The sequence below is a fragment of the Ammospiza caudacuta genome, chromosome 31 (assembly GCF_027887145.1).
Source record: "Ammospiza caudacuta isolate bAmmCau1 chromosome 31, bAmmCau1.pri, whole genome shotgun sequence".
NCBI classification, from domain to species: domain Eukaryota; kingdom Metazoa; phylum Chordata; class Aves; order Passeriformes; family Passerellidae; genus Ammospiza; species Ammospiza caudacuta.
The window spans coordinates 3,211,115-3,232,165 of NC_080623.1; the positions used below are offsets into that span (position 1 = coordinate 3,211,115).

General features: G+C 53.6%; 1 protein-coding gene across 4 annotated transcripts in view; it reads right to left on the reverse strand.

Moving 5' to 3' along the window:
* The window catches only part of LRP1 (LDL receptor related protein 1), a 124,213-nt gene that overhangs the window by 73,247 nt on the left and 29,915 nt on the right, over positions 1 to 21,051 (reverse strand). For all 4 annotated transcript variants that reach the window (XM_058822044.1, XM_058822041.1, XM_058822042.1 and 1 more), the window contains exons 5-6: positions 20,142 to 20,270; positions 19,726 to 19,989 (exon numbers count right to left, since the gene is read on the reverse strand). In XM_058822044.1, the coding sequence (XP_058678027.1) occupies positions 19,726 to 19,989; positions 20,142 to 20,270 (393 nt within the window). The remainder of the gene's footprint in view (positions 1 to 19,725; positions 19,990 to 20,141; positions 20,271 to 21,051) is intronic.

The window sequence follows — 21,051 nt, forward strand, 5'->3', positions numbered from 1 at the left end:
TATTGGGATTTCATCCCACAGAAATATTGGGAATTTATCCTGTAGGAATACTGGGAAATCATCCCAGCAGAAACACTGGGAATTCACCCTGAAGGAAAATTAGAAATTCACCCTGCAGCAACACTGGGAATTCATCCCACAGGAATAATGGGAATTCACCCTGCAGAAACCCTAGGAATTCACCCTGCAGAAACACTGGGAATTCACCCTGAAGGAATATTGGGAATTTTTCCTGCAGAAACATTGGGAATTTTTCCTGCAGCAACACAGGGAAGTCATCCCTCAGAAACACTGGAATTTCTCCTGCTGAAATCTTGGGAATTCATCCTGCAGGAACACTGTGAATTCATCCTGAAGGAATATTGGGAATTCACCCTGTAGGAACACTGGGACTTTACCCTGTAGGAATGCTGGGAATTCACCCTGCAGAAACATTGGGAATTCACCCTGCAGAAACATTGGGAATTCATCCCTCAGGAACCCTGTGAATCCATCCCTCAGGAACCCCAGTGGGGCAGGGGAAGCTCTGCCAGTCCCTGCTGCAGAAGGGAGTGGGCAGCAGGGAAGGGGCTCCAGCAGCCCCACGGGTGGCACAGGTGGCACCGAGGGCAGAACCCGCTGGGCAAGGCGGGAGCAGAGCTAATCCAGAGCTGCAGGGACACCCTGGGGGCTGGGGCAGGTGAGAGGCAGCACCTGGCAGGCAGCATGTGAGCATTTAATTAAACCAGTGAAAGCCAGTGAGTGTTTAATTAAACCAGTTAAATCTGATCAGCCCAACGTGCCTGAATTCCTGCCTGGCCAGGGCTCAGCTGCTCAGCCCCTCCTGAGCCTGCCAGGACAGAGGCCAGGCTGAGGGGCTGCTGCTCCCAGAGATCCAAAGGGGTTTTGGAGAGCTGTCCTTTGGTTTGGTGCACCCCCAGACCCTGCATCTCCATCAATGCAGCACCACAGTGAGAATGGACAGGGTGGAGCAGGGATGGGGCAGAGTAGGGATGGGGCACAGAAGGGATGGGGCACAACGACCCCCCAGCTCCAGGACCCCAAGATCAGGAGGACTCAGAGAGCCCTGGAGGAGCAGGGATGAGGAACAGTGACCCCCCAGTCCCAGCATCCTGAGGCTAAGAGGATCTGGAGAGCCCTGGAGGAGCAGGGATGGCGCAGAGCAGGGATGGGGCACAATGACCCCCCAGCCCCAGCATCCTGGGGCCAGCAGGACTCAGAGAACCCTGGAGGAAGGAGCAGGGATGGGGCACAACAACCCCCCAGCCCCAGGACCCCAAGATCAGGAGGACTCAGAGAGCCCTGGAGGAGCAGGGATGGGGAACAGAGAACCCTCAGTCCCATCACCTCAAGGTCAGCAGGACCTGGACAGCTCTGGAGGAGCAGGAATGGGGCAGAGCAGGGATGGGGCAGAACAGAGATGGGGCACAGCAGCCTCTTAGCCCCATCACCTCAAGGTCAGCAGGACCCAGACAGCCCTGGAAGAGCAGAGATGGGGCACAACAACCCCCCCAGTCCCAGCATCTCAAGGGCAGCAGGACCTGGACAGCCAAAGAAGAGCAGGGATGGGCCAGAACAGCCCCCCCCCCCCATCCTCAGAACCCCAAGATCAGGAGGACTCAGAGAGCCCTGGAAGAGCAGAGATGGGGCACAGAAACCCCCCAGTCCCAGTACTCCAAGGCCTGCAGGACCTGGACACCCCAGAGGAGTAAGAATGGGGCACAATGACCCCCAAATTCCAATATCCCAAGGCCAGCAGCACCTGGACAGCCCCAGATGAGCAAGAATGAGCCAGAACAGCTCCCCATCCTCAGGACCCCAAGGTCAGGAGGACTCAGAGAGCCCTGGAAGAGCAGGGATGGGGCACAATGATCCCCCATCCTCAGGACCCCAAGGTCAGCAGGACCCAGACAGCCCCAAAGGATCAAGGATGGGTCAGAACAGCCCCTCATCCTCAGGACCCCAAGGTCAGTGAGACCCAGACAGCCCTGGTGGAGCAGGGCCAGACAGCACTGAATTATTAACCAACACAGCAGGGAAAACACGAACCAAGCCAGGAGATTTTGCAATGCCCCCACCCCACCCTCGATCCCGGGGCTCTCCATCCACACAGCCGGGCTGGGACTGAGCACACAGAGAGAGTTTGGGGTGCACAGACCCCAATCCCCATCCCTGAGCGAGCCAGGCCAGCTCAGACAGCTCATTCTGTGGCCCTGGGGACAGGGAAGGGGACAGAGATGGGGACAGGGAAGGGGACAGAGATGGGGACGTTGACCCCACCCTCCTCAGGAAGGGCGAGGCTGTGAGAGGCAGCTTGTAAAAACAAGTGGGGACAGCCCGAGCCAAGGAATGAGAATCAACCCCAAACCAAGCCTGGTGCAGGGCTCACAACGTGCCAGGGCTGGCACAGGGTTTGGGGGGGCTCCTGCTCCAAGCAGGACCCCCCAGCTCCTGGGGCAAGAGGGGTTTGGGATGAAAACCACCTAAAAATGCACATTGGGGTGACATTCTGCCCCTGAGACAGAGTCCTGCTGTCACCCTGCTCCCCAAACCCCCCTGTGACATGGGGAGGGGGTGGCAGGGCCATGCCAGGGTGAGAAACACTTGAGCAAAGGGATGTAAAATCAAGTGGGAACAGCCAAAAACAAGGAATCAACCCCAAACAGGGCTCCCAAAGTGCTGCCCAACGTGCCAGGGCTGGCACAGGGCTCAGGGGGCTCCTGCTCCTGGGGCAAGAGGGGTTTGGGGTGAAAACTTGGGGTGGCAGGGTCCTGAGGATGGGGGGGCTGTTCTGGCGAGGAACACTCGAGCAATGGGATGTAAAATCAAGTGGGAACAGCCAAAAACAAGGAATCAACCCCAAACAGGGCTCCCAGCGTGCCAGGGCTGGCACAGGATTTGGGGGGCTCCTGCTCCAACCAGGACCCCCCAGATCCTGGGGCAAGAGGGGTTTGGGATGAAAACCACCTAAAACTGTGCACTGGGGTGACAAGTTCTGCCCCAAGACAGAGTCCTGCTGTCACCAGGAGCAGCCACAGCCTTTCCCTGCTCCCCAAACCCCCCTGTGACATGGGGGGGGTCACCCTGCAGGAACACTGGGAATGGGGAAGGGGTGGCAGGGCCGTGCTGGGGCGAGGAACACTTGAGCAAAGGGATGTAAAATCAAGCAGAAACAGCCAAAAACAAGAAATTAACCCCAAACAAGGAGGAAACAACCTCAATCAAGCCAAGGAATCAAACACAAGCAGGGCTCCCAACGTGCCAGGCCTGGCACAGGGTTTCTGGGGGGGCTCCTCCTCCAGCCAGGACCCCCAGCTCCTGGAGCAAGAGGGGTTTGGGATAAAAACCACCTACAAATGCACATTGGGGTACCAAAGGCCACATTGTGCCCCTGAGACAGAGCTCTGCTGTCACCAGCAGCACCCCCAAACCCCCCTGTGACGTGGGGAGGGGGTGGCAGGGCCCTGCTGGGGCGAGGAACGCTCGAGCAAAAGGGATGTGCAAGAATTCCCCAAAAAAAGCAGAGCTTGGCTGGCGCCTGCGTGGCTGAGTCAGAGTCACAGGACCAGAGGAGAGATCCAAGCAGGGGCGGATGGGGAGCGTTGGCAGAACGGCTCAGGGGGCCCCCAGCATGGCTCAGAACCCCAAATTCTGCTCTTTGAGGGGTCCAACCCATCCCAGAGCCCCTTCCCCACCTCTCCCTCCGAGGTGGGGCTGAGTCCAGCCCAACACTCAAAGAGGGAAACACCCAACACAAGGCACAGAACTGCAGCCCCACATTCCCCTCACACTCATCCAGGGGAAAAGAGGGTCCTGGTCCAGCTGGGGGGCCCCAGATCAGCCCAAGCCCAATGCTCAAAGAGGAAAACATCCAAAACAAGGCACAGAATTGCAGCCCCATGTTCCCCTCACAGAATTCCCTGCTCCAGACCAGGGGAAAAGAGGGTCCTGATCCAGCTGGGGGGCTCCAGATGAGCCCCAGCCCAACACTCAAAGAGGAAAATACCCAAAATAAGGCACAGAATTCCAACCCCACATTTCCCCTCACACCCATCCTGCCCCAAGCCAGGTCCTGGTCCAGCTGGGGGTGTCCAGATGAGCCCCAGCTCCAAGCAGGGCAGCTCAGGGCTGAGGGTGATGCAAGCACTTGCTCCTCTCCCAGGCTTTATTTTTGCAGCTGGAAAGCATTACCCTCCTCAAAGGCTTTTGTTTTCCATCTCTCCCCGCTCACCATCCTCCCCTCTCCTTCGCAGGAATCACTTTTTATTTTTATTTTATACCACTGTTGTTATTTTCATTATTATTATAATTATTATTATTATTATTTTCAGCCTCTTTCTTGTAGCCTCAGCTAAACCTGGATTTCCTCTCGAACTTCTGCTGGGAGCTAATTTAGAAAACAGCTATTTTTAACCCCTGGCATTGGCCTGCAGACACTTTAGCCTCCCTCCTTCTCAATTTTTGGAGAGGGGGAGACTCTCCCTCTGTGTCCCCCTTCAAGAATGGATGCCCAGGGATGGTTCCACGACCACCCATGGCCATAAAAACACCTTTGAACCCATCTGAGGGGACCAGCAGTGCTGACTTTGTCCCCTGGAGGGGTCATAGATGATTTCCAGAGAATCCCACCACCCCCTTCCCTCCCAAAACCCCCTTTGGGTGCCTCTCCCCCCAAAAAAAAATTCCCAATTTGGAACAAATCCCTCTCCTTGCTCAACCCCGGCGATTGCGACACGAGCCGAGCTCATTTCCCAAGATTTATTTATTTGGGAGCCTTTGGAAAGGAGCTGGTGGGGGCAGAGAGCAGGGAAATTTCAGCTTTTTCAGCTTTCCAAGGCTCTTCCTGGGACAGGCAGCCAAAAATCCCTCACAGGGACGGGGACAGGGATGGCGTCCAGGCCAGCAGCCCCATTTAGGAGAGGGGGAGGATGGAGGATGAGGGAACTTCATTAAAATTGCTCAACACGGGCGGGTTGGCGGCTTCAGGAAACCCCAAAAGCCACGCTCACAGATGTTTCCTGGTTTCACACCCTCCAGGGCCTGAGTGAGCCCCACTGAGCTGTTCCTGAGGTCCCTGCCACAAAACCCTGTCACACTGAGTTTGGATTTTCCCTTTTCTGAGAATCCCAGACTGGTTTGGGTCAAAAGATCATCTCAGTCCCACTTGAGACACCTTCCAGGTTGCTCCAAGCTCCATCTAACCTGGCCTTGGGCACTTCCAGGGATCCAGGGGAGGAATTTCTTCCTAATATCCCACCTAAACCCACTCTGTGTCAGTGAGAAGCCATTCCCTGTGTCCTGTCACTCCAGACCCCTCTCCCAAGTCCCTCTCCAGCTCTCCTGGAGCCTCTTCAGGCACTGGAAGAAGCTCTGAGCTCTCCCTGAGCCCCACTGAGCTGTTCCTGAGGTCCCTGCCACAAAACCCTGTCACACTGAGCTTGGATGTTCCCTTTTCTGAGAATCCCAGACTGGTCAAAAGATCATCTCAGTCCCACTGGTTTGGGTCAAAAGATCATCTCAATCCCACTTGAGACACCTTCCACTATCTCAAGGTGTTCCATGCTCCATCCAACCTGGCCTTGGGCACTTTCAGAGATCCAGGGGAGGAATTTCTTCCTAAAATCCCACCTAACCACACCCTGTGTCAGTGGGAAGCCATTCCCTGTGTCCTGTCACTCCAAGCCCTTGTCCCCAGCTCTCCTGGAGCCTCTTCAGGCACTGGAAGAAGCTCTGAGCTCTCCCTGGAGCCTTTTCAGCTCCAGACCTTCTGGAACCTCCTTCTCCAGCTCTCCTGAAGCCTCTTCAGGCACTGAAAGAAGCTCTGAGCTCTCCCTGGTGCTTTCTCAGCTCCAGCTCTTCTGGAGCCTCTTCAGGCACTGGAAAAAGCTCTGAGTTCTCCCTGGAGCCTTCTCAGCTCCAGCTCTTCTAGAGCCATTATCTCCAGCTCTCCTGGAGCCTTTTCAGGTGCTGGAAGAAGCTCTGAGCTGTCCCTGGACCCTTATCAGCTCCAGCTTTTCTGGAGCCTCTTCAGGTACAAGAAGAAGCCCTGAACTTTCCCTGGTGCCTTCTCAGCTCCAGATCTTCTTTATCCTCTCTCTCCAGCTTTTCTGGAGCCTCTTCAAGCACTGGAAGAAGCCCTGAACTTTTCCTGGACCCTTTTAAGCTTCAGATTTCCTGGAACCTCCCTCTCCAGCTCTCCTGGAACCTCTTCAAGCACTGGAAGAAGCTTTGAGCTCTCCCTGGACCCCTTTAAGCTCCAGATCTTCTGGAGCCTCTTCAGGTACTGGAAGAGGCTCTGAGCCTTCCCTGGACCCTTCTCACCCCCATCTCTCCCAGCCTGGCTCCAACCCTCCAACCCTGACCTCCTCCTTCTTCTGGGATCCCAGAGCTCCAGGTGGGACAATCCCACCCAAAGATCTCCTTGAAACAATTCCCACATTTCCCACTGGAGCTGCAGCCTCAAATTCTCCCTCCCTCAACTGGATTTACCCCACTCCCAGCGAGGCACTGCAGGGCTGTGGGTTTGGGTTTGTATTTTTTTTTTTTTTTTTTTTTTGTGGGGGGGAAGGAGCTTTGCTGAGCCAGCAAATAACTTTGCTCTGCATGAATCAGTTGCTGTGCAGTCTGCAAACACATCAATTGTGGCCTGACAGGAGGAGGAAGGAAACACACACAAAATCTTCCCTCGGATTAAACCCAGGGATTTCGACAGTCCTCAAACAGCTGCAAGGGGAATGAAGCCACCCAGCAGCTCCTCCAGGCTGAACAAGGAAAAGGAGAAACCTCCCTGTACCCGCAGAGGTCCAAAAAGCTCAGGAAAAAATCAAAACAGCAAAATTTCCCTGAATTTTGGAATCCCTGAGGTGGAAAAACCCTCCAGGACCATCGAGTCCAAGCTGTGACCAATCCCTGAGTGCCACATGCAGATGTTCCTCAGACACCTCCAGGGATGGGCACTCCACCACCTCCCTCTCAATGCCTTTCCATGAAGAAATTCCAACCCTTCCCATGAAGAAATTCCTCCTGAAATGTGTGGATGTGGCACCTGGGGACACATTTCAGCAATAACCTGGCAGCTCTGGGTTAGTGGTTGGACTCGAGGGTCTTAGAGGGCTTTCCAACTTTTCAATCTCTGAATTCCAGAGTCCCTGAGGTTGCAAAAACCCTCCAGGATAATCGAGTCCAAGCTGTGACTGATCCCTGAGTGCCACATCCAGATGTTCCTCAGACACCTCCAGGGATGGGCACCCTCCCTAAGAACCCCTCCCAATGCCTGACAACCCTTCCCATGAAGAAATTCCTCCTGAAATGTGCAGATGTGGCACTTGGGGACATGTTTCAGCAATGACCTTTTAGCTCTGGGTTAATGGTTGGACTCAAGGGTCTTAGAAGGTTTTTCAACTTTTCAATCTCTGAATTCCAGAGTCCCTGAGGTTGCAAAAACCCTCCAGGATCATCGAGTCCAAGCTGTGACCGATCCCTGAGTGCCACATGCAGATGTTCCTCAGACACCTCCAGGGATGGGCACTCCACCACCTCCCTCCCAATGCCTGACAACCCTTTCCATGAAGAAATTCCTCCTGAAATGTGCGGATGTGGCACTTGGGGACACATTTTAGTGACAATCTGGCAGCTCTGGGTTAATGGTTGCACTCGAGGGTCTTAGAGGGTTTTCCAACGTTAATAATTTTCCATGATTCCAAGTCTGGGAGAAACTCCAGCTTCCCCTCTACCCAGCTACCCCTCAAGGGAGCATTTCTTTAGGGGTTCAACAAGATCAGGAAAAAATCAAAACAGCAAAAAATTCTGAAATCCAGAATCCCTGAGCTTGGAAAAACCCTCCAGGACCATCGAGTTCATCTCTGAGTGCCACATCCAGATGTTCCTCAGACACCCTTAAAACCCCTTCCAATGCCTGACAACCCTTTCCATGAAGAAATTCCTCCTGAAATGTGTGGATGTGGCACTTGGGGACACATTTTAGTGACAATCCGGCAGCTCTGGGTTAATGGTTGCACTCGAGGGTCTTAGGGGATTTTCCAACTTCAGTAATTCCATGATTCCAAGTCTGGGAGAAATTCCACTTCCATGCTGTTCCTCAAGGGAGCATTTCCAGGAGAGCAGGACAGGGATGTGGGGGCAGGAGAGGTCCCAGCTCTGCTTGAAGCAGCCAAAAACATCCCTGGGCATGGAGCTCTGACACCAAATCCTTGTTCCCATTCTGCTCAGGAGCATTTTCCCCCTTGCCCCAGCACAAGGGACAGAGAATAGAGATGGAGTGTTTAAAGCCAACATCTGACTTTAAATAAATAAAGAAATAAAGAGAAATAAAGAATAAATAAAGACATAAAGAATAAATGAAGAATATTAAAGTCCTATAAACAGCTGGTTCTTGCTTCCCCAGGGTCAACCAGCCTTGACACAAATGGAAAATATTTAAATAACAAATAATAAATAAGGAATAATAAAGAATAATGTATTTTAAAAAATTAATAATAAAGAATATTTAAATAATGAATAATAAAGAAATAAGGAATAATAAAGAATAAATAACGAATAATAAAGAAATAAATAGTAATAAAGAAATAAAGAATATCAAAGTCCTATAAGCAGCTCGTTCTTGCTTCCCCAGTGTCAACCAGCCTTGACACAAATGAATAAAATTTAAATAACAAATAAGAATAACGAATAATAAATAATGAATAACAAATAATAATGAATAATAAAGAAATAACGAATAATAAAGAATAAATAATGAATAATAAAAAAATAAAGAATAAAAAAGAAATAAAAATTAATAAAGAATATTCAAGTCCTATAAACAGCTGGTTCTTGCTTCCCCAGGGTCAACCAGCCTTGACACAAAAAAATAATATTTAAATAACGAATAATAAATAATGAATAATAACGAATAATAATGAATAATAAAGAAATAACGAATAATAAAGAATAAATAATGAATAATAAAGAATAAATAACAAATAATTAAAAAAATAATAATAAAGAAATAAAAAATAAAGAAAGAATATTTCAGTCCTATAAACAGCTGGTTCTTGCTTCCCCAGGGTCAACCAGCCTTGACACAAGCGAATAATATTTAAATAACGAATGATAAAGAAATAACGAATACTAAAGAAAAAATAAGGAATAATAAAGAAATCAATAATAATAAAGAAATAAAGAATAAATAAAGAATATTTAAGTCCTATAAACAGCTGGTTCTTGCTTCCCCAGGGTCAACCAGCCTTGACACAAACCATGGAATCCATGGTTCCCATCCACACCACATCCCACGGAGAGCAGCAAACACCACGTCCCCTGCTCTGGGCACAAAGGGCAAGCAGGAATTGTGGCCAAATTGCCACCCAGCAAGAAAAGAAGCCTGGGAGGGCTGGGGGGTGACCCCAAGAGCCCCCCCAGACGCTCAGGGCACGCGGCCTGGAAGGAAAAACATCTTGGAAAAGTCGCCGAATATTTCAGCTCTGAAACGCCGGCGGAGGCTCGTCAGGAATGCAATCCCCAGGGCTGCTGAAATCCATCGGTTTCCTACTTTCCTTTTTTTTTTTTTTTATAGGGAATGATCCGTTTGATACATTTACATAATGCCATAATCTGGAGGAATTTCTGTCTCTCTTTTTCCCCCCTCCACAGACATCCTCTCGCTGGGAGAACAAACCCGTCTCTGTGACCGGCCTGGATAAACACTGCTCCTGGGGACAATTTTCCTTAATTAGAAGTATGTTAACAGGACGAGCACAAAGACAAACTCCCGCCCCCGAGGGCGCCCGACGGACCGACGGACAGACACCCTGAGGGTCCCCCCTTTGCTCCCAGGAACAGCCAAGTCCTTGTGTGTCCGAGCAGGGCAGGAAGGAGGAGAGGCTGCCACCAGCACCACCACAGCCGTCACGTCAGCCTGGTTGCCTCAGCAAAGCAGGCTCAAAAATAAATAAATTCACCCCCCTCCCTTTCTGCTGAGATGTTTCTGTGCGAGGAGGAACCGCTGGGTGGAAGCTGGTGGACCTGGGCCAGGATGTCTGAGTCGGTGCTGGGATGGAGCCCTGGGGCTGTGTGAGAGCTCACGCCCGACCTGAGCCGGCCAAATGTGCTTCAGGGGGTGACAGAGCCCCCTCAGAGGGACTTCCCCGCCTTGGGGACAGGATGGAGCAATGCCCTGCTCCACAGAGCACTGGGAGTCCCAGTGCCTTGGATCCAGTGCAGCAGCACTGAAGGGGAACCAAGGAACCACCAGAACCTCTCCAGCACCTCAGTGACACCACCTGCAGCTCCACAGGGTGGGGACACCCCACCCAAATTTGCCTCCTCTTCTCTATTCTGGTGCAGCACCATGGCTGTATCTGAAGGGGAATCATGTCCAAGGGATCACCAGAACCTCTCCAGGACCTCTCTGACACCATCTCCAGCTCTCCAGGGTAGGGACACCCCAAACTTCCCTCCTCTTCAGGTCATGTTCTGCTCCATGCAGCACCATGGCTGTATCTGAAGGGGAACCATGTCCAAGCAGTCACTGGCACCATCTCCAGCTCCACAGGGTGAGGACACCCCAAAATTGCCTCCTCTTCAGGCCATGTTCTGCTCCATGGCTGCATCTCCCATGTCCAAGCATTCACTGACACCATCTCCAGCTCCTCAGGGGTGACACAGCCCCCTCAGAGGGACATCCCAGCACTGGGGACAGGCTGGAGCACTGACCTGCTCCATAGAGCCCTGGAGCATTTCTACTCTGAAATGCTGTCCCAGTCCCAGTGCTTTGGATCCCCAGTGCAGCACCACAGAATGGGAACTGTGTCCAAGGGATCACCAGAACCTCCCCAGCCCCTCTCTGACACCATCTCTGCTTCCCAGGGTGGGGACACCCCAAATTTGCCTCCTCTTCTCCATTCTGGTGCAGCACCATGGCTGTATCTGAAGGGGAACCATGTCCAAGGGATCACCAGAACCTCTCCAGGACCTCTCTGACACCATCTCTGCTCCCCAGGGTGGGGACACCCCAAAATTGCCTCCTCTTCTCTATTCTGGTGCAGCACCATGGCTGCATCTGAAGGGGAACCATGCCAAGGGATCACCAGAACCTCCCTAACCCCTCACTGACATCATCTCTGCTCCCCAAAATGGGGACACCCCAAACTTTCCCTCCTATTCAGGCCATGTTCTGCTCTGGTACAGCACCATGGCTGCATCTCCCATGTCCAAGATACCACCAGAACATCTCCAGCCCCTCTCTGACACCATCTCCCAAGTGGGAACACCCCAAAATTGCCTCCTCTTCACGCTGTGCTCTGCTCCATGCAGCACCATGGCTGTATCTGCAGGGGAACCATGTCCACGGGATCACCAGAAACTTCTCCAGCTCCTCACTGACACCATCTCTGCTCCACAGGGTGGAGACACCCCAAAATTGCCCCCTCTTCTCCATTCTGGTGCAGCACCATGGCTGTATCTGAAGGGGAACCACGTCCAAGCAGCCACTGACACCATCTCTGCTCCACAGGGTGAGGACACCCCAAATTTGCCTCCTCTTCAGGCCATGTTCTGCTCTGGTACAGCACCATGACTGCATCTCCCATGTCCAAGGCACCACCAGAACCTCTCCAGCCCCTCACTGACACCATCTCTGCCCCCCCAAAATGGGGACACCCCAAACTTTCCCTCCTCCCCATGTCCTGGCTCAACCCCACAGCATCCCCGCAGAGCCTGGCTGAGGCACAGGAGGTGGGGAAGAGCAGGAACAGGGAATGGAATGAGCTGTGGAGGGCAGCCAAGGGACTGCTAATTACTCTGCCTTAATGAGCCCATTCCGTGGGCACAAATATTCCACAGAGGCTGAGGGGGAGGCACGGGGGCACTTGGCTTCCTTCTGGGTGAGAGGAGAGAGACACAGGCTCGATGGGAACCCGGCACTGGGGTGATTTGGGGGGGAGGAGAAAGCAGAAATAGGGCCAGGAAGGGTCCCAAGGGGCTCCTGCAGTGAGGATGGACAGACAGACGTGTGCTGGGACACACAGACAGATGTGTGCTGGGACACACAGACAGATGTGTGCTGGGACAGACACGCTCCTGTCCATGTGAAATCAAACCTGGGCACTGATGACTCAGGACATTCGTGTCACCCTTTTGTCCCCAGCAATGTGGGAATGCAGCTCAGCCCTGCCACCACAGCCTGGGGGGGCGGGGTTCAGGGGCTCTCAGTCCCTTTGGGGGATTTATTTCTGTTCCTTACAAGGGGAAACAGCAGGAAAGGGGAGTCAGAGATGCTGGGAAGAGCCACAGAGGGGTCCTGAGTGTCAGATCTTCGTTAAGAGACTGATTAAAATCACCATCATGCCTCACAATGAGCTGGTGTGAGTGCACGGCTCCAGACAGTCCCTGTGTCCTTCATCCCCTGTTCTCCTCATCCTCTGCTCCCTCCAGCTCCTGCTTGCCTTCATCCCCTGTTCACACCCAATTCCTGCTTTCCTGTGTGGTGCCTGCTCCCCTCTATCCCCTTCTCCCACCCCTCCCATTCTCTGTTCCCATCCACCCTGGTTCTTGCTGTCCCCTATCCCCTGCTCCCCTCCATGTCCTGCTCCCATTTATCCCTTGCTCCCATTTATCTCTTGCTCCCATTTATGCCTTGCTCCCATTGATTCCCTGCTCCCTTTCATGTCCTGGTCCCATTTATCCCCTGCTCTCTCCTATCTTCTGATTTCCCCCATCCCCTGCTCTCCCCTATCCCCTTTTCCCCTCCATATCCTGCTCCCATTTTTCCCTCACTCCCATTTATCCTGTGCTCCCCTATCCCCTTCTCCCCTTCATGTCCTGTTCTCATTTTACCCTTGCTCCCATTCATCCCCTGCTCCCATTTATTGTTGCTCCCCCCTATCTCCTGATTTCCCCCATCCCCTTCTCCCCTCCATGTCCTGCTCCCATTTATCCCCTGGTCTCTCCTATTCCCTAATTTCCCCCATCCCCTGATTTCCTCCATCCCCTGCTCCCCTTCATGTCCTTCTCCCATTTATTCCTTTTTCCCATTTATCCTTTGCTCCCATTTATCCTCTGCTCTCCCCCATCTCCTGATTGCCCCCATCCCCTGCTCTCCCCTATCCCTTCTCCTCACCATATCCTGTTCCTATCTATCCCCTGCTCCCATTTATCCCCTGCTCCCCTCCATGTCCTCCCATTTATCTTCTGCTCCCATTTATCCCCTTCTCTCCCCTAACCCCTGCTCCCCTATCCCTTCTCCCCTCCATGTCCTGCTCCCATTTACCCCCTGCCCCATTTATCCCCTTCTCTCCCATCCCCTGCTCTCCCCCATCTCCCACTTTCCTTCCTCACTGCACCAAGAACAGCCACAAACAGTTAAAAAAGAAGAAAAGAAACCAACAGAAAGGAGCCACGAGATGAAGTTACCAATCATCCCCCTCTCCTGCCAAGTGAGTTCACGTCGGAGCCTCTTTCTTGGCCAGGATGAGGCAGCAAGGAAGAAAAATAGCTTTCCATGCAAAGTGGGGGAAGAAATGTACTTGGATTCCTCTGCAGGCCCTGAAATCAATCTGTCCCAGCTCCTCTCCCTGCCTGCTGGCACGGGGACAGCCCATTCCCAGTGACACTGAAATGGAGTCAATGAAAACACCCCCAGAACTGGGCAGCTTGGGATTGATGCTGCCCAGGAAGGGATTTTAATGCTGGCCAGATTGTTGGTGTTTGGGGTTTAGAATGCACTCAGGATCAAATGTCCTGATATTTCAAACGCCTTCCCGGGGGTTTGTTTTAGAAAGGAAAACAACAAAGCTTAAATTGAGAAATAATAAATCGTGGCACCTCTGCAGCCTTTCCCCAGCAGCCCTGCAAGGAGCCTGCTGAGGGAAATTCCTGCAGAATTGGTGCCTGCTCCTACTGGGAAGGAGCAGAGCTGGACTGGGAAACCAGTGCTGGGACTGGGAGAGCAAAGCTGGACTGGGAGAACAGAGCTGGGACTGGGAAACCAGTGCTGGACTGGGAGAGTGGCACTGGGACTGGGAAGGAGCAGAGCTGGAGTGGGAGAACAGTGCTGGACTGGGAAACCAGTGCTGGGACTGGGAAGGAGCAGTGTTGGGCTGGCAGAACCATGCTGAGACTGGAAAGGAGCAGAGCTGGGACTGGGAAACATTGCTGGGACTGGGAAGGAGCAGTGCTGGACTGGGAGAGGAACAGAGCTGGACTGGGAGAACAGTGCTGGGACTGGGAAACCAGTGATGGACTGGGAAAGATCAGAGCTGGGAGTGGGAGAGCAGTGCTGGATTGGGAAACCAGTGATGAACTGGGAGAACAGAGATGGGACTGGTAAAGCAGTGCTGGAACTGGGAAAGCAGTGCTGGACTGGGAAAGAGCAGAGCTGGACTGGGAGAGGAGTGTTGGACTGGGAAGGAGCAGAGCTGGGACTGGGAAAGCAGTGCTGGGACTGGGAAAGAGACTGGGAGAACAGAGCTGGGACTGGGAAGGAGCAGAGCTGGACTGGGAGAACTGGGAGAGTGGCACTGGGACTGGGAAGGAGCAGTTTTGGGACAGGACAGCAGTTTGGGACTGGGAAGGAGCAGAGCTGGGACTGGGAGGGTGGCACTGGGACTGGGGGGGGTGGCACTGGGACTGGGGGGGCAGAGATGGGACTGGGAGGGTGGCACTGGGACTGGGGGAGTGGCACTGGGACTGGGAAGGAGCAGCACCAGACCTGGGATGGGGCAGTGCCAGCTCCAGGCACAATCACTGCATTCCCTGGCATCACCAAGCTCAGCTGCTGATCAGACCCTCCCAGTTCTGACCATGCAAAAAGAGCACAGAAAAGGGGAAAAAGAAAAAGGGGGAAAAGAAACCGAAAGAGCAGGATAAGGGGAGGGGAAGGGCAGGGACAGGGCAGCCACCCCAAGAGCCAGGGACAAGCCCAGAGCTCTCACTCCTGGCACGTGTTCCCCAGTATTTTTCCACAGTGCAAGCAAAGGGCTCCTGCCTTGCCCTGAGTGTCACCCGATCACAGAGCACCGGAGACGGGGATTTAACACCTCTGTCACCACTGCCAAGGGGACCCAGAGGTGACAGCACAGCCCTGGCCTGCTGCCAGCCAAAGGTGGCATCCCAAGGACAGTCCTGAGAGGTGTCCCCATCTCCTGGTGTCACCTCTGGGGACACGAATCTGATGGAAGGAGGCACAAATCCCCCAGGGATTTAACACCTCTGCCAATGCCACCATGGGGACTCAGAGGTGACCAGCACAGCCCTGGCCTGTTGCCAGCCAAAGGTGGCATCACAAGGACAGTCCTAAGAGGTGTCCCCACCTCCTGGTGTCACCTCTGGGGACATGAATCTCATAGAAGGAAGCACAAATCCCCCAGCACAGCTGCTTCCCTGCCAGGATTGCTCAAGGATGCGATCCCTATAAAACAACCCCAGGATTGGAGGACAAGGCCAGCAGGATAAGCTTGGAGATCTGGGGGAGCAGAGAGTTCTGGCCATGACACGAGAAGCAGCAGCAACAGATTTTAATTATTATTTTTTAGTGCTCTGTTTGGCTCAGAAATTCCTTGGAAGCCCAAGTGCAAACAAACAAGGACATTGTCTGGGGGAACACGTGGAGGTTGGAATCTGCTTGAGAAATCCCACGGGATCACAAAGTCCCCGGAGGTCAAGGAGCTGCCACGGAGCACTGAGGGTCCAGGGGGAGCTGTGACAGGTCCCCAAGTGTCCCCTGCCCCATCCCAAAGGGGTTTAGGGGTTCAGATGAACCCCCCTGTGCCATCCTGGTGCAGCCTGAGCCTCTGTCCTTGAGCCTGCCAGGCATGGAACACTGCAGGATTGTCACAGGGAGAGGAGGAGAGGGACAGCAGGATGGGCGGAAGGATAAGAAAAGTTCCTCTTGTTGCAATTCAGTGCTGGCAGGAAGGACAAGCCCTTCTCATGCCTCATTCTCATCATGGGGGTGAGCACTGAGGGACACTGAGCACCCAGGATGGTCCCTGTGGAGATGGGGACGGGCTGGACCCCTCCCCACATGATCCCACCTGTGCTGGCCATTGCCACCAAGCCCTGAGGTGACTGATGGTAAAGAAAATTATCAAATTCCAGCAAAAACCAGAAATTTTTGTAAGAGAAATGGATGGAAAGCTTCACCAGGCTCTGATTTTTTAGTGTGTCCCTGAAAAAAGACCTGGGAGTGGCCAGTGCCCCCCAGCCCAACTGACGGTGGAGAAAAATGATCCAATTCCAACTCAAAACAGGAATTTTTGTAACAGAAATGGATAGAAAGCTTCAGCAGGCTCTGATTTTTTAGTGTGTCCCCAGAAAAAGACCTGGGGGTGGCCAGAACCCCCCAGCCCAACTGAGGGTGGAAATGATCCAATTCCAAGAAGAAACAGGAATTTTTGTAAGATAAATGGATGGAAGGATTCACCGGCCTCTGATTTTTTAGTGTATCCCAGAAAAGCACCTGAGGGTAGGAAACCAGCCCTGAGTGGGCCAGAGCCCCCTCAACCAGCTAATGGTGGAGAGAAATGATCCAATTCCAACACAAAATGGGAATTTTTGTAAGAGAAATGGATGGAAAGCCTCACCAGCCTCTGATTTTTAGAAAAAAGACCTGGGGGCAGGGAAGCAGCCCCGAGGTGGCCAGAGCCCCCCAGCCCAACTGATGGTGGAGAAAAATGATCCAATTCCAACTCAAAACAGAAATTTTTTGTAAGAAAAATGGATGGAAGGATTCACCAGCCTCTGATTTTTTAGAGTGTCCCCAAAAAAAGACCTGGGGGTAGGGAAGCAGCCCCGAGGTGGTCAAAGCCCCCCCAGCCCACTCAGACTGATGGTGGAGAGAAATGATCCAATTCCAGCACAAAACAGCAATTTTTGTAACAGAAAATTCCAACACAAAACAGGAATTTTTTGTAAGATAAGTGGATGGAAGGATTCACCAGCCTCTGATTTTTTTAGTGTATCCCAGAAAAAAGACCTGGGGGCAGGGAAGCAGCCAGCTCAGATCAAGTGAGAAAATCAGTGCCTGTGACAAATATCCACGGGCAGCGAGGTGGGAGCCGAGGGGGAGGCGCTGCAGGAAGCCCTGAGGAGAGCAAAAAGCTTCGGGAGTGTAAAGACCGAGGGGAACAATAAAGCTCTGAGGACACCGGGTCGTGCCAAGGGCTGTTAACAGCCCTCGTTTAACACATCTCCCGTGGCACAAGTGACAGAAATCTCTGCAGGACAGGGAGGCAGGGGAGCCTCATCCCAGGGTGTCCCCCTGCTGCTCTGCAGCCCCTCAGCATCAATCTCCCCCCATCAGAGGGGTTTGCAGCTCAAACCCCATTAGCAGCAGGCACCAGGGAGGTCCCCGTTCCTGCGGGGAGCAGATAATGCCATAAAGAAGGAAATAAAGAGGGAAAGCACTAATTGGATTCGCAGTGTCCTGCAGGAGAGTGACATTATCTCCTCATCCCCACACCAGTGACATTGGGGGAATTCACTCCTCACTTCCTTTGTGATGAACCAGAGGCGCCTAAAGAGACCCCCTAAATTCCAGGGACACCCCAAAATCCCAGGGACACCCCAAAAATCCCAAGGAAACCCCTAAAATCCCAATGAAACCCCTAAAATCCCAGGGAAACCCCAAAATCCCAGGAGGGAAGCAGGAAGCTGAGCCCTGTCCTGCTCAACTCCACGTTATCTACGGCCTGGGGAGAGCAAAGGGTGAGGCCTCACCCTAAAAATACACCCAGCCCTAAAAATACACAGGGTGAGCTGGAATTAACTGTGCACACACACCCTCGGCAGTGGCCACAGCCTGCCTTGCCCTGCCACACACAGAGCCGGGACCCCCAGGATCTCCAGGACCCCCAGGATTCCCAGAAACCCCAGAACCCCCAGGATCCTCAGGACCCCCAAGACCCTCAGGACCCCCAGGACTCCTGGGACCTCCAGGACCCTGAGAACCCCAGGGGCCACAGGATCATCAGAACACTCAGGACCCCCAGGTCCCTCAGGACCTCCAGGATCCCCAGGATCCTCAGGACTCCTGGGACCCTCAGGATCCCCAGAACCCCCAGGATCCAAAAGATCCTCAGGACCCTCAGGATCCCCAGAACCTCCTGGATGCCCAGGACCCCCAGGATCTTCAGGACTTCCAGGATCTCCAGAACCCCCAGGACTCCCAGGATCCTCAGGACCCTGAGAACCCCCAGGACATCCAGGATCCTCAGCACCCCCAGTCTCCCAGGACCCCCAGAACCTCCAGGACTCCTGGGACCCCCAGGATCCCCAGGATCCCCAAGATCTCCAGAACCCCCAGAACTCACAGGACCCCAGGGACCCCCAGGATCCCAAGACCTCCAAGACCCCCAGGACTCCTGGGACCCCCAGGATCCTCAGGGCTTGCAGAACCCCCAGGACCCCCAGAACCTCGAGGATCCCCAGGATCCCCAGGACCTCCAGAACCCCCAGGACTCCTGGGACTCCCAGGACCCCCATCATCCCCAGGATTCCCAGAGCCCCCAGGATCCCCAGGACCCTCAAGATCCCCAGGACCCCCAGGACACCCAGGATCCAAAAGATCCTCAGGACCCCCAGGATTCCCAGGATCCTCAGGAGTCCCAAGACCCCCAGAATCTCCAGGACCCCCAGAATCCCCAGGACTCCCAGGGTCCTCAGGACCCTCAGGACCTCCAGGACCCCCCAGGACCCCCTGAACTCCTGGGACCTCCAGAACCTCAAGGACCCCTGGGACTCTCAGAACCCTGAGGATCCCCCAGGATCCCCAGAGCCCCCAGGATCCACAGGACCTCCAGAGCCCCCAGGATCCCCAGGATCCTCAGGATCCAAAAGATCCTCAGGATCCCCAGAACCCCCAGTTTCCCTGGGGACCCTCAGGATCCCCAGGACCCCCAGAACTCCCAGGACTCCCAGGATCCCCAGGACCCCCAGGATCCCAGCTCAAATCCCACTGCCCACAGCAGAGAATCCCTCTCAGCTCTGAAATCCACCCAGGACCTTCACTCCTTTGCAGAAATCTGTTCCATCCCAATTTGCCCACCCAACAGCCCAGTGGGTGAGGTAAGGGGATCCCTCTTCCCCCTGGAAGCCTCCCCATTTTCAGGAGGCAAAGGACACCCCCAGGAGAAGCAAAAACCTGACAGAGACCCACTGCAAGCTCCAGATCCCCCAATTCCACCCCAAATTATTCGGGCAAAGGATAAAAGCAATGACAGGAATGGTGTCCCACATCCCAGCTGTGGCACTCACTGCTCTGTGCATTCATGGAAGGTGCTGGAAGCCCACAGGGACTCCTCAGAGAGCACCAAAATCCCAACCAGTCACTCTCCCTCCCATCCTAACCAGCAAACCCAAACTGGACATGGAGCTGTGACCACACTCGTTCCACCAGCAGAAGGAAATGCCACCAGCCACCTCACACCACGACTTAGTGGCACCCACAGAGGCACCTCTGGGTTGGGAGTTTGCTCTTGGTCACTTTTTGGGGTGGGATTTGGTCGTTTTTATGGGGTGGGACCAAAGGAAGCAAGAGCTGTCATCCCAAAACTTGCTCCACTCCTCCCTGTATCACTTCTCCTCTTATCTGCACACCAAGAAATTACTAAATTTGATAGAAATAATAAAAAAGGAAAGGGAATGACCTGTGGGAAGTTCCTTCCAAGTTCCACCCACCTTAGCCTGGGAATTGGGGACGGGGGAGCAGAACAAGGAACAGACACTCACGGTGCAGGCTCAGGGAGATGTTGATGGACCTTTCCTCCACAAAGCCCTTCAGGTTGGGGATCTTGGCACACTTGAGGATGGTCTGGGAGGCGCTGTCACCCACGTGGACCCAGCAGACCGTGTCCTCCACGTAGTTGAAGTCCATGGCCGTGGTCTGCTTGGCGCTGGTGGGGGTGATGTTGGGCACGGGGGCCCCGCTCAGGTACGTGGCCAGGATGTTCTGGGAGTTGGCAATGAGCAGCACAGGAGGGCGATCCACGGGCTCTGGGGACAAGGAGGGGACAGCAGGGTCAGGGCACAGCTCAGTCCTGTGGATGTAACCCCAGGGAAGAGCCCAATATGGAGAATTCAGAGGGTTGTGGTGTGCAGAGCTGCCCTGAAGCACCACCTGAAGTTCTCCCTGCTGAGGTTCTCACCGTTCTTGGCCTTGCAGGATCTGTTGTCTGGCTGCAGGAGATAGCCCTCGACACAGCTGCAGGTGTAGGAGCCCTCTGTGTTGGTGCATGTCTGGCTGCAGGTCCCATACACGGTGCATTCATCAAAGTCTGGGAGAGACAGGAAAAAAAACAAGGTTTGGACCAGGAAAAAACCCAAGGTTTTGACCAGAAAAAACCCTCCTTTGCTGCTTGAAGAGGAAATGAAGCTCCACAGTTTCTCCAAGGTGGAGCTGGAGAGGAGGGGGTGATGCCTGAGCCAAAGGGACCCTCACAGTAGCCTGCCACGGAATCCCATCCCATGGATCCCATCCCATTCCATAAATCCCATCCCACAAATCCCATCCCATCCTATCCCATGGATCCCATCTGATCCCATTAATGCCATCCCATAAATCTCATCCCATCCCATAAATCCAATCCCATAAATCCATCCCATCAATCCCATCCTATCCCATGGATCCCACCTCATCCCATCCCATCCCATCCCATCAATCCCATCCCATCCTATCCCATGGATCCCACCTCATCCCATCCCATCCCATCCATCAATCCTATCCCATCTCATCCCATCTCATCCCATCTCATCCCATCCCATCCCATCCCATCCCATCCCATCCCATCCCATCCCATCCCATCCCATCCCATCCCATCCCATCCATCAATCCTATCCCATCTCATCCCATCTCATCCCATCCCATCCCATCCCATGGATCCCACCCCATCCCATGGATCCCATCCCATGGATCCCATCCCATGGATCCCATCCCATCAATCTCATCCCATGGATCCCATAAATCCCATAAATCCCATAAATCCCATAAATCCCATCCCATCCCATCCCATCCCATCCCATCCCATCCCATCCCATCAATCCCATCCCACTTGCCTG